We start from the raw sequence: 12,461 nt of genomic DNA on the forward strand, positions 1-12,461 counted from the left end.
GCGCACTAGAGATATCAGGTATTTTTTCCATTCTCATCAAAATACAGAGCTCTACTTGCGCTAAGATTTGGGGAGAGGCGGGGAAGGGTGCGGATTCAGGCAGGGGGCGGTCCCTGCCTCGCTTGTCTCCACCTTTTATTTTGACCGGTCGGATGGTGACAGTCTCGCACTAGGACCCAGGCACCAGAGCGCCTCCGTCTGTCCTGTAGGTTCATTCAATCTCCCATACACACAGACCCACAGCGCGAGACAGAGACACACTCACACACACGCACACACACAACTGCACGCAGCGAGGCTCTGGAAGTCAGGCCGGCTCCTCGCCCCGGCGCCTCCTCCGCTTCAGCAGGCCGGGTCTCCCTGGGGCCCCAGAGCTCGGCCCGGCCGCGAAGCCCCGTAAGAGGACGAGCTCGGCGGACCCCCGGTCCTCCATGGGCAAACGCGGGCGGCCGCGCAAGGAGGCGCGCTGCGAGGGCGCGGGGCTGGCCCCCGCCGCGCCCCTGGCCGTGGCCGCGCCCCAGCCCCCGGCCCAGCCCGAGGAGCCGGCGGGGGCCAAGCCCAGGTGCCCCTTCTCGGACATTTTCAACACCAGCGAGAACTCGATGGAGAAGCACATCAACACTTTTCTGCAGAACGTGCAGATTCTGCTCGAGGCCGCCAGCTACCTGGAGCAGATCGAGAAAGAAAACAAAAGTAAGTTTGGGGGCCCCGGCTCCTCCTCCGCTCCCGGCTCTTTCTTTCTCGCCCACTTGGGCGACCCCTGTCGCCTGCTCGGCCCGCGCCCCTCCTCCCCAACACACACATCAACCCTCGGCAGTAAAGCCGGTGACACCGGAGAAAGGACACGCACGCACGCACAAAGCTGCTAAAGATGTAACAAAGACTAGTGAGGGGGAGAGGGGGGCCTGTCGGTGCGTTGGTCTGTCCGTCTCCGGCAGGCTGCGAGGACAGCCCCGTAGCGGAGCGGGGGAGTGTTGTTGTTTGCTGACAACTGAGCCGAGAGCTCATCTCTTCGAGGTCGCCTTCCCCCCACCCCCCCACCTCCTCGGAGCCTTCTTGGGCAGACAAGTGTTGTTTTTCTGTGGCTCGTTCCTGGGTTGGGTGGGGATTAGAAGCCGAAAGTTGGAAACCGTAGCAAGCTCAGGGGTTCCAGAAAGAAAACGCACAGACACGCTAAAACAATAACCACCACCACCACCACTGCCACCAGGCAGCTACCCACGGCGTGGGCTCGGGCTCTGGCTCTCCCTTCTGTCTACTTCGGGTTTTCCTCCCCACTCGGAGGAGGACTGAGCTCAGGCCGTCAGGTCCACGGACACAGCCCCCCCCCCCGCCTCCGTTGACCTGGGGGTGCCACTGCCCCCAGCCCCCAAAGAAACAGGCCGGCGGGGCCAGACAGCACCAGCAGCTCGCCGCGGACCCGCTGTCCTGCGCTGTGGAAACTTGGCGAGGGAGACGTGGCTAGGAGGAAACTTTGAAATCTCACAGAAACAATAGTTGGGGAAGAAGGTGTGGGCTGTTGTGTGCGATTTCTTTATTTTTCGGGAGAGAACTCCGGAGTGAGCGCGCAGAGCGAGCAAGGCAAACCCCTTCCAGGGTCGATTTCTACTGTCCCCCGACCCCCAGATTCAGGTGGAGAGTGTTGCGGTGTGTTGCGGGGGGGTGCTGAGAACTCCACCCAGGCCTGGCTTCCTTTTTGTATTTGTTTGTTTCATTTTTTGTCACTGCCAGCGGGTCCCCAGCTCTCCCCAGGCAGTAGACTCACAGCCCTTACGGGGGCACGCGTGTGCGGCGTCTCCAACACCGTCCTCAGAATAATAGCTAGGAAAAGGAAGAAGGGGCCAAGACAGACAGAACGACAGACAGAAGGAAACTGGGATGTTTAATCTGTCCGAACAAGTAGGATGATCAATGAGACATGAGAGAGCGAGCAAGAGAGCAAGCAAGAGAGAGAAATCCGATTGCAACGTGTCAGATCTTGCACCCCCCCCCCAGCCCAACACAACAACAACCCTCAAATACAAAAACATCATCGCTGACCCACACTCCAGGCCTTCAGGGGTATAGTAACGGTGTGATGGCAGTGCATTTGTGCAGACGTTGTAAGACCAAAACAAGGATTTTTGTGTTGGGAGGTCGGTGGTGCGTTCTTTTCTTTCTCTTCTCGCCTGTTTTCTCGGAATGCTTGGGTTGCGAGAGAGGTGCATCGCAGGCTGTGTAACCGAGTCGCTGGGAGATTATTAAGGGTGTATGTGTGTGTGTGTGTGTTGGGGGGGGGGTGCATTCATCTGGAGGATAGTTTCTGAAAAGCGAGAGCTGATGGGGAGCTGGGTGAAGACGTGGTTTTGTTTGGTGTGTTTGCTTTTGTTGCAGGGGGAGGGGCGCGATTTCTTTAGCCGTCCCCTCCCGGGTTCCCGGTCTCTGGAGTCTGTCCCGTGGCGCCGGCCCTGACTGGGAGTGCACCCAAAGAGGGCACCTTGGCAGTGTGTAGCGAACCTGGCTTGCCCCCCAACATACCCCAGCGAGGCGTAATGAGGAGGCGGCCAGAGCTTCCTCAGCGTCCCGCCCCCCCCCCTTTCGCACCCGCAGACAATCGGAGACCTTCCTCCGCCCCACCCCACCCCCCCGCCGCCCTCGCCGCCGCCACCTCCTTGTTTACCCGGTGCCGGGGCTCCGGCGTGGCCACCAGTCACGTAAGCAGAAAGCCGGGCGCGCCGGGCCGGGCTGCCCCGTGTGGGGAGGGCCCGCGGCGGTCGAGCGGGGCTCTAGAGGCCGGTGAAGCCAAGGGGCTTTCTCCCGGCCCCTCTCCCGAAGCACCAGCGCTGCAAACCTGCCAGCCCCCCAGAGGGGCTCGGGAGCCTTAGCGCCCCAGTCAAAGTCAACTTCGTGTACGTAATCAGCCCCTCGGCCCCGCAGCCCCCCTCCTTCGGCAGGCTCCCCAAGGGAGTATTTTTAGCTCTCTCGGCTCTTTTCGCCACCGCTGTTTGGCTGTAAATGACGTGATGCCAACGGCCCCCAGATTTCCCCGAGAGCGTGGGGCGCTGCACCGTGTTGGGCTCCGCTGCAGGGGCCCGGCTCCAGGCCCTCGCCCGCTCCCCAACAGCTCACGGAGACGGGGGGGGGGTGATGTCCAGCAAACTCCAGCGACCACCCGCAGGACCCTCTATTATCCCCGCGGCAAACTGGAGCTGCCCACGGGGGCCACTTATCCTCCCTCCCCACTCTCCCCCCGCCCCCAGGTCTTGGTCTCCCGGTACGGAAAACGGCGGGCCCTACATCTATCTCGTTTTATTGGGGGCGCTTCTTCGCGCTGGCGGCGCTCGCCGTTGTTTTCTGCTGGCTGCACACAATGCCCGCGCGTCACGGCGGTCCGCGTGTGCACAGCAATAACGCGAGTCGGGGGGCGGGTCGTGCGTGCGCCGGGCTCGGGCACTGCGGGTCGCTCCGCGCGCGCGGGGCTTGTTTTGCTCCAGAGCTCTGCTTTCCGAAACGCTTACATCATTCAGTTGTTGGGGGAGGGAGAGGGATCTAGGCGTTCCGATAGGATTCCAGCAATTCCCAGGTCCCTAGTTTTTGGAAGGAAGCAAGGACCCTAGCTCTTTAGTTAGTAAGATGGTGTGGGGGGTGCTCGGGTTTTGTTTGTTGTGCATCTTCTTTATAGGTCACTACTGCAAAGGGCATTGCTGGCCGGCTCAGGTGCACAACCTCTCCGCCTTCATTTCAGCGAGTTCCCCTGTAATCACTTGATCTCAGTTTCTCCGCCTCCTCCTCCTCCCCCCTCCCAGCTCGAGACACATGGTTTCCACATGGAGACAAACTTCTTTCCTCCGACTGGACTTGACCTAGCTGCGTCGTCCAGCCAATCCGCAGCCTCACTCTCGTATGACGTCACGCGTTGCTGAGGCCGGAGACTGGGGGGCGGGGCCAGGATGCAGGCCAGGAAATCTCTGGGAGCTGTAGTGCAGCCAGCTGGTCCAGTCGCTTCTTAAAGGGACGCTTTTCTCCCCAGAGACTAATGTTGGCCCTTCCATTTCGGGTTCTGTGAGACCTTCCGAGATGCACCGAGAGCCCCCGGTCATGAGTTCACAAGTTCCGTTTTTACTGTTTGCAAAGTAGTCACTTGGCAGGAACTTGCCTTATTTTCCATTGTAGCCAGAACTGCTTTTCATTGCCTCCTTGAGGTTTCCTTACTAGGAGTGTTCACCAAGCTGTGGCCACAGCGCTGAACTATTTCCAGTAGTCAGGGTGAGTTTTCTTGGGAAAGGGGTTCAAATTGAGTTACTCAGTGTTGACCATCCTCGGGATTTCCTAGGAAATGCAGGTACATTCTCCTCAAATGCCAAACTGATATGAATACTTAGGAGTCTCCAGTTGAAGGCCTCCAGAAATATTAGTCATGAAGGCTGTGACCCTGTTATCACAAATTCAGAACGTATATGTAAGTAAACATACCTATGGCATCATCACCTATCTGCTTGTGGAATCCAGTGGAAGGGAGGCAATTAAGGACTAATAATTAGAAACAAGATTTAGTTCCTGCTTTGGAAAAGGTTAAAACTAAAAGGGAAGAAGAGGTTTACAAAAGGGATGTTACATGCAAAAAAGCTGTTTCGTAGCTATGAGAGCAGATACAGTCTGGAGAAGAGAAACTAGCTTCCCAGTGTCTGGGGACAGTGGCTTTGGAGGCAACACTTCAGATAGGGAAGGATGTTTAGAATGGGAGCAGAAAGCCCAAGGTTGTGTGGCTCTCTGGAGTGGATTACCTGAGTTTGGGGGTGGAGTGTTAGGAAGGGCACAGATAGGCTACACAGCAGCCTCTTCCTCCTTGTGGAGGAAGCTGCTGTTGGGAGTTGCCACTGTGTGGTGTCACTTGGCCCCACCCTGCCTTCCTGACTTAATCTCCTCTGCCCAACCATGAAACCTCTGCTCCTGTCCAGCAGGTCCACCAGCAAGCAGACTTCACAGTCATGCCTCTGTGCTTGACTCAGACTCCTCCTTCTGTTTAGAATACCCTCCTGCTCTCACTCCCCTGGGTTTTCTATCTCATACCCTCCCTTTGAAACTTAGGTCAGTTCCCACCTGCTCCATGAGGCCTCCTTGCTATTTCAGCCCACTTGGCTCTATTTCTTGGATCAGAGAGATGGGAGAGTGAAAGCTTTGCAGTCATATGGAGCAGGAACCTAGATTTCTACTCTGCTACTTACTGGCTGTGTGACCTTGGACACAAGTTACTTAGCCTCTCTGAGGTACCATTTGTAAAACGGACATAATAATAGCACCTCATCATTGCTCAACAACTAAAGGAAGCACCGTTTTTAGACATTTAAAAGAGTACCTGAAATATAATAGGTGCTGAATAAATAGTAACTTCTCTGAGCTTTGGCAGCCATTACCATGTAATTCTCTACTTGCTTCCTGTGCGTTGGCTTTATCCTCACAGGAAGATTATTAGTACCTTAAGGGAAAAGATCAACTACCATATTTCAGTATATGTCACCTGTTATATATAGTACGACACCGGGCATACAAGTAGACACTTGATATAAATTTCTTGATTGGTTGGATTTAAAATCCTTTCCTGGCTATGGCATGGTGATCAGGTTAGAAGGCCAGGGAACATAACAGATTTTCTGAAGACTCGGAGAAGAGTTGGAAATACTGATCTCTGACTGCTATTGGTTGATAAGACCAGGGCCTGTGAGATGATGGGTCAGACTTAGAGAGCTGAAACTGAATTTTGTCCTTAGCTGTGACCCTGAGAATGAGTAAGTTAACTGGCTTAGAAAGCAGGGCGCTGGTGCGACTTATGCTAACATGGAGGGCTTTGGTGGCAAGTAACACTCAATTGGGTCACACTTCTGCAGGGGGGCCATTTTATGATGAATTAATTCATTCCACAATTATGGATTGAGCATCTACTATGTGTGTTTGCTTTTTTTCTGCTGACTCTGTGGGTTGATTTATGGTGTGCATGGAGGAACAGGGTATTTGTTCTTAGGAGACTTGTGTGAAGAGCATAGTTCAATCGGTCCTCTGTTTCCTCTGCCTCTTAAACTGTGTTCCCTGTATTCAACTTTCTTTTCCCCCCGATTTAAGTATGATCTCTGCCCAGTGGTCAATGCCAAAGGTAGACTTTTGAGCATATCACTGTGACTTTCAGAGTCCCAAAGCTTCCGGGGACTGGGAAGGGGATGTAGGGAGTGGGGACAAGGCCTTTGGAAGTTAGGCAAGCTGAATTGGGTCATTCCTGCTTTGGGGGGAAAAGGAGGTTCCCTCAGGTACCAAGGGGAAACAGTAGCTGCTTATGAATCTTCTGGCTCTAACCCACATGCTGTTCCATGGGCACACCTAGAAGTGGGAATTTTTCATTTGGGGGATGTCCTGGCAAAAATCTAGAGGTGAAACTGCAGGAAATGAAGAAGACACCATCGTGCAGCAGCAGCAGCTACTTGCATTGTATAATAAAAGTACTGGCTGCCATTGATTGAGCACGGACTGTATACTCAATATAAAGCTGAACGCGGGTCACCTCCTCCAGTTTTCACAGCAAGCTTATGATGCGTGCAGTTCTATTATCCCCATTTTACAGAGGAGGTAACCAAGGAGGTTGCCAGGGGTGCTGGTAACTTTCCCAAAGGTCACATGGTTAGTAAGTGGCAGAGCTGAACTTGCAACCTAGGCCTCCCATTCCAGAGCCTGCAGTCTTAACTAGATACACGTGTGCTCATTTTACAGCCAAGGAATGAAGTCCAAATGGGTGAAATGACTTGCTCAAGGTCACCCAGCAACGTGAAACAGAGCTGGTATTTGGAACACCCTGTTGATTGTCCAAGGTCTTCCTGCAATACACCTTGCTTAGAAAAGGCTTGGAAGTGAGGTTGGCCACAGAATAGCCAGCCAGAGAGGGTTTTTTTTTTTTTTTTTTTTTTTTTTTGGTTTTCTGAGTCCGTCAACCCGTCTGGCCCTAACTCAAGTTTAGGGTTCCTAGGAAACAACACCCCCTCCTGCAGCTTTTCCCAAGTCTATCCTCTGGGCATATTAGAGGACTTGGGGCTGTTGCTATGGTACTGGGGCCAACAGCAGGTTCATCAAAAGCCGGGTCTTTTCCCTTAAAAAAAAAAAAAAAAAAAAAGGCAAAAAACCAGGCCCTGCAGAAATGAATTGGCCACAAAGATTTGCATCAGTCATTGTGGCTTTTTCTGTTTTAGATCCCCCTGCCTCCCCACCCCACCCCCTCCTCCTTACCACCACTGCTTTCTATAAATACAGTTGGATAAATATTGATTTAAACTGGGTTTCTGGAGGAGAAGCACATGCTTGCCCTGGCTTGGTCTTCACTTAGATACCACCAGTATGTCAGGCCTGACACACCTAACCCCCGACAGCTCTGGCTTCCAAGTGACCGGCTTTGGGGAGGTGAGTTGTGGTTTTGTGGCTTTTGAGGTTAAAAAAAAAAAAAAGAAAGAAAGAAAGAAAAAAAGGAGAAAAAGTAAAAAAGCAATAACCCAGCAAGAAATTGAAATCTTCTTGCAGAGTGAAGTAAGCAATTCTCAGTAGGCAGGAATGGGGGAGGCTTATGACAGTCTGCCTTCTGTACCATCCTCTCCTTTTCCATTCTTTCTTCCTTTCCATTTTGGGTTTCATGTTTAAAGGAGGCAGGTGGTAAAAAAGAGCATCAGAACCAGAGGAGCCCCTGAGGTCACAGAGCTTCTATCACCCTCTCTAAACAGGCAAGGAGGCGAAGGCCCAGAGAGGGACAGTAGCTCACTCAAGGTAACACAGCAGAGACAGAACCAGGTCCCTCCTGCCTAATTGAGAATGGGTCACAGACAGAGGCCCAAACAGCTTTTGTTTTACAGGTCAGGTGCTTATAAAGTCAGCAATTCTCCAGCCTGGTTTACTGATCCCAGGGTGTGTCCGGTTATTGCTGAGGTCATTGCAACATTCTTAATGGTCTTTCAAAATGAAGCTAATTTGAATTTGCCATACTTAGAAAAATATTTTCTTTTACATGTGGGGGATGGGGAGGAGCCAGAAGGTGGTGACAGTAATGACCGCGTTACCCCAAATCCTAACTAAGGAGGAGGAATTCAGTCTTCCCAAGGAGGCCTCCTTCTGAAGATGGTGGGTGTTCAGAACTCATACTGAGGCAGGGGTAGGGGGTTGGGGGTGGGGGAGAACCTGACTTCAGTTCTGCAGGAACAGACACCTGCTATCTGAGTTTCCTGCTAAATTTAAGGGAAGCGATTGTCTCTGATATCATTGTCCCTAGGGGGCCTGGTGTTAAGGCTGTCACCGTCTGACTTGATTTCTCTGGCCAAACTAATGGGCACTTGCCATCATTATTCTGGGCTAAAGGCTCCTCCTTTCTGACAGCTTGGCAGAATGCGGTTCGTATGAACTCCTTGTGAAACATTTTGAAAGTTCAGGTGACCCTTGCTTTGAGCAATAAATTCCCAGGAAATATATGCAAACAGAATCCCTTTTTTATAAAATTTAGATTAGAAATATTGTCTTGAAAAGGTTATTGCAACAACTTCTTTGATAGGTTGTAGAATTAGGCTGCATGCCAGTATCTCTCTCTAAATTTGTTCTGTGCATTTTTTTTTGTTTCTCATTTGGTGATTAAATGGGTATTTAAGAAGCACATACTTGCTAGGTCCTGAGTATTGTCCTGCCCTCATGGAGTGCGGACTCCATCCCAGCGACGGGTTTTGGAAATTCCATTGTCTTACCGTGAGCCCCCATAGTATGAAATGGCGTTTGACTTAGGCTTTGTGTGTTTGGTTCTAACCTTTAGCACAGACAGGGTAAAAACTTATCCTGGACTTCTAAAAGGAGCAATCCTTTTCCTTGCTGCACCCCCTTGTTTAAAATGTTTTACATTTTGGGGTTTGTCCTTGTAATTTCTAGAGACCTGACTTAAAAAAAAAAAAAAAAAAACAACCGCCTGAGCTTAGGAATCCAAGTACCATGTAAGTAGCCTTGTAAATAAACACATTCTGCTCTCAGTTCTTTACAAACGGGGCCTCCTGCCCTTGGAGGAGTGTCCATTCCACTTTCTGTGGAGCCCACTCTCCCATACAAGATGCCCTTAGTCACATACCTCTAATATCCAGCTCCAGTGTCTGCTAAGGAGATTTAAACACAGCCAAATTAGAAAGATCCACACTGTCCTGAAGGAGAAGGAGACTGGGAAATTCAAACTGAAGCCCAAAAGGGGGATCTGGATTGCCCACTATCTGAAATATTTTACTCTGTATCTTTGCTGCCATTATCAAGGACACCGAGTGAAGATGGTTTGGACGAGGTAGGCTGTTGTACTGAAGTGGAGGGCAGACCTGTTTCTGGCCATGGGTGGCAACTGGAAGCTGGTATGACCTTTGATTTTATTTCTTCAGGGTCCAGAGCTACCTTCTGGGGTCTCTGTGCCATCTCTCTCTTGCTTCCATTCATAGCCCAACCATCCCTGTCCTGTTTCTCAGCTCCAAACTTCTAAGTGCCTTGCATATAACCCTCATTCTTTGTACCAGCTGTAAAGTTTAGTTCAATGCAACAGATAATTTTAGAAGAACCATGTATGGCTTCCAGTTCAAGTTGTGTATTCCAGCTCAAATATTAGCCAAATAGAAACCAATAAACAATTCTAGTCTGTCTCCTGGGAGTCTGATAACCTGTCCCCAAGAGGGCTGCTGATAAGTGCAATCTCTGTTTTCCAAAGGAATAGTGATAATGGTCCCCTTTTACTGGGCATTTACTATGTGCCAGCACAATGCTAAGTGCTTTAAATGGAATCCTCATGAACATCCAAGAGGCAGGTGCAATAATCATCCTCATTTTCTAGAGGAGGAAAGCCCCAGCTTTCCCAAGGCCACCTGCTGACCACAGTGGAGCTGACACTCTTTCTTCTTCGTTAGGCTCTGGGAGAAGCCTCAGGGAGCCTGAAGCTAGTAAGAGGCAAGAAATAGAATCTAGAATGTTGGAAGTCCAGGCTGAGGGTCCCTTGGGGATGCTTCCCTGGAGTGACTTCCTTTTCTCCCTGCTTGTCCTAGGCAGAGAAAAGGCAGCCAAAAACCTTAGTGGTGTTTCGGGGACTGACACTGAAGCCCTTTCCCTGGAGGATGATGGTCTAGGGTGTTGCTGCTGACGTGTACAGTGCCACCTTGCCCAGCAGCCCCTGGGGAACTCACCCGACCAGTAGGGCTCCTGTGGCTTTGCACGTTGGGTTCTCAAGGCTGTGACTCCACACCCTGTCAGGCCACACTAGGCTCCCGGAGGGCGCCCCAGCTTGTAGGGCAACTGGGCTGGAGCCAAGGGCTTCTGAGAGAAGCCAGAGGAGAGAGGCGAGTGTGCACTGCAGAGATGAGCTGGAGGCCTCCGGCTGCCACTGTGACATTGGGCCCAGCTGGTTCCTGTCAAGCGACGTAGGTCCAGCCAGCCTCTTCCTCTCCCGGAATGAGATCTAGGAAGCAAGAGTGCTCTTAAGTATTACCAGGTTCATGTTACTCCCTTGTTTAAAGCACTTCAGAAGTTTCTTTTCTGGGTTGGGGCTGTGGCTCAGAGGTAGAGTGCTTGCCTACCATGTGTGAGGCACTGGGTTCGATCCCCAGCACCACATACACATTAAGTCAAGATATTGTGTCCTGGGCTGGGGATGTGGCTCAAGCGGTAGCGTGCTCGCCTGGCATGCGTGCGGCCCGGGTTCGATCCTCAGCACCACATACCAACAAAGATGTTGTGTCTGCCAAGAACTAAAAAAAATAAATAAATATTAAAAATTCTCTCTCTCTCACTAAAAAAAAAAAGAAAAAAAGGACCTTAATAAAAAAAAAAGATATTGTGTCCTCCTATAACTAAAAAATAAATATATATATATTTTTAAAAAGTTTCTTTTCTGTGTCACTTAGAATAAAATCTAAACTGCCTGCCATGGCTTCACCTGTGCTTTTTAGAGAGAGTGTGATTTGGGGGTCGGCAGGGTTGGCACCCCCAGAACCTTGCCAGTCACGGGGCTCCCAGGCCCCAGCCCAGACCTGCTGAATCAGAATCTGCATTTACCATCATTCTCAGACATTTGTGTGCTCCTTAAAGTCTGAGAAGATGTCCTAGATAATCTTTGTGACTCTCCAGACCCCCTCTCACTAAAGCTACCTCCCTCTTTATCATTGAACCCTTAGCCAGGCTACTTATTACAATTTCAGTTGTTTTACTTATCATGTGTCTGTCAGGCTAAAATATAAGCACCTTGAGGACAGGGACCAGAAGTAGTTTAGTTCATTATTCTATCTTCAGCATAGTGCCCAGCGTATGATAGATACTTCAGAATTATATGTTGAATGAATGATGAATTTTCTGCCTTTAACTTTCTGACCTAGTGTTTCTTAGCAGGAGAGCTAGTGGGGGCACAGTTCTTTGCAGATGAGTGTGGAATATTGCAAAACTTAACATCCTTGGTTCCCATGCACCGAATTCCACTGGAATCCCCTAATCATTGCAATACTAAGACATTTCTAAAGCCCCCTGGAGAAATAGGATTGCCCTTCACTGAGACCATTGGCCTAGCCAATTTTGTCTTACCAGCACCATGCACACAGTTGGTTCTGTTTATCCCAACAGCTAGAAGGCTGACATTTTGTCCTGAACTTTCTGGAGAATCCCAGTGTCCTAGGATCAGAATGCTAGAGCTGGAAGAGAGGGTGAGATCACCCATGTCTTTGGACAGACAAGAGCCTGGTCTTTTTACTATAAATGCTGAACCCAAGGCTGAGCCCTGGCAAGAGCCAGCAGGGGCTGAATGTGTGATTTAGTGCCCAAGACCTACCAGGGCCGAAGAGTAACCTCTACAAGTTTGTGCCACCTGAAGGGGAGTGGTGATGCCAAGGGGTGGGGTCAGGGCCACTCTAAGCCAGCTCCTGGCAGGGAGTTAGGGTGACCCAGGTTGGGGGCAAGAATGTGGGGCATCCTCTTAGAAGCCGCAAAGAGTCTCTAACAGTCTTATTGTTTTTTAAGGTTTTAAACTCAAGTTGCATCTAACTTGAAAGACTAGATCCTTGCCATACTGAAACCTGACAAATGCAACACAAAGGAAAACTAGTTTATTCTTGCTTCTCAATATAGCTGCAAAAATTCTAAATAGTCACTTGTGGAATTGAGCAGTGCTTCAGAAGAATAACATACCATGGCTGACCAGGTCATTGCCAGCTATGGCTGAAAGTCCTGAAATCTACCAGTGTAAACAATTACAGGCACAAATGACAGGAGAATAGTGTGTGACTCCAGTGGCAAATGATGAAAAATAATTCGACAAAAGTATTTGGGAGGCATTCCTAATGGAGGCAAATACTTGATACAACAAAAGCTAGTTTGTCTGTGGTGGGTGGTCTTTTAATTAAAGTGCCATAGTGGCCCCAGAGCTTGTGTTCCTCACCAGCAGAGAAGGAGTTATTCTGGGAGTAGCCTTT

At 50.5% G+C, this 12,461-nt stretch overlaps 1 protein-coding gene across 3 annotated transcripts in view; it reads left to right on the top strand.

The window, feature by feature from the left end:
* Positions 1-202: 202 nt before the first annotated feature.
* Mxi1 (MAX interactor 1, dimerization protein) overlaps positions 203-12,461 on the top strand; it is a 74,373-nt gene continuing 62,114 nt past the window's right edge. The window contains exon 1 of one of the 3 annotated variants that reach the window (XM_026389132.2): positions 203-693. In XM_026389132.2, coding sequence (XP_026244917.2) covers positions 432-693 — 262 coding nt within the window. In that variant the 5' untranslated portion in view covers positions 203-431. Of the gene's footprint in view, positions 694-2,688; positions 2,889-12,461 lie in introns of those variants that run through there. The other 2 variants (XM_077799014.1, XM_077799016.1) reach the window with 2 other exon arrangements.

Source organism: Urocitellus parryii, chromosome 5 (genome assembly GCF_045843805.1).
Source record: "Urocitellus parryii isolate mUroPar1 chromosome 5, mUroPar1.hap1, whole genome shotgun sequence".
In the NCBI taxonomy this organism is placed as follows: domain Eukaryota; kingdom Metazoa; phylum Chordata; class Mammalia; order Rodentia; family Sciuridae; genus Urocitellus; species Urocitellus parryii.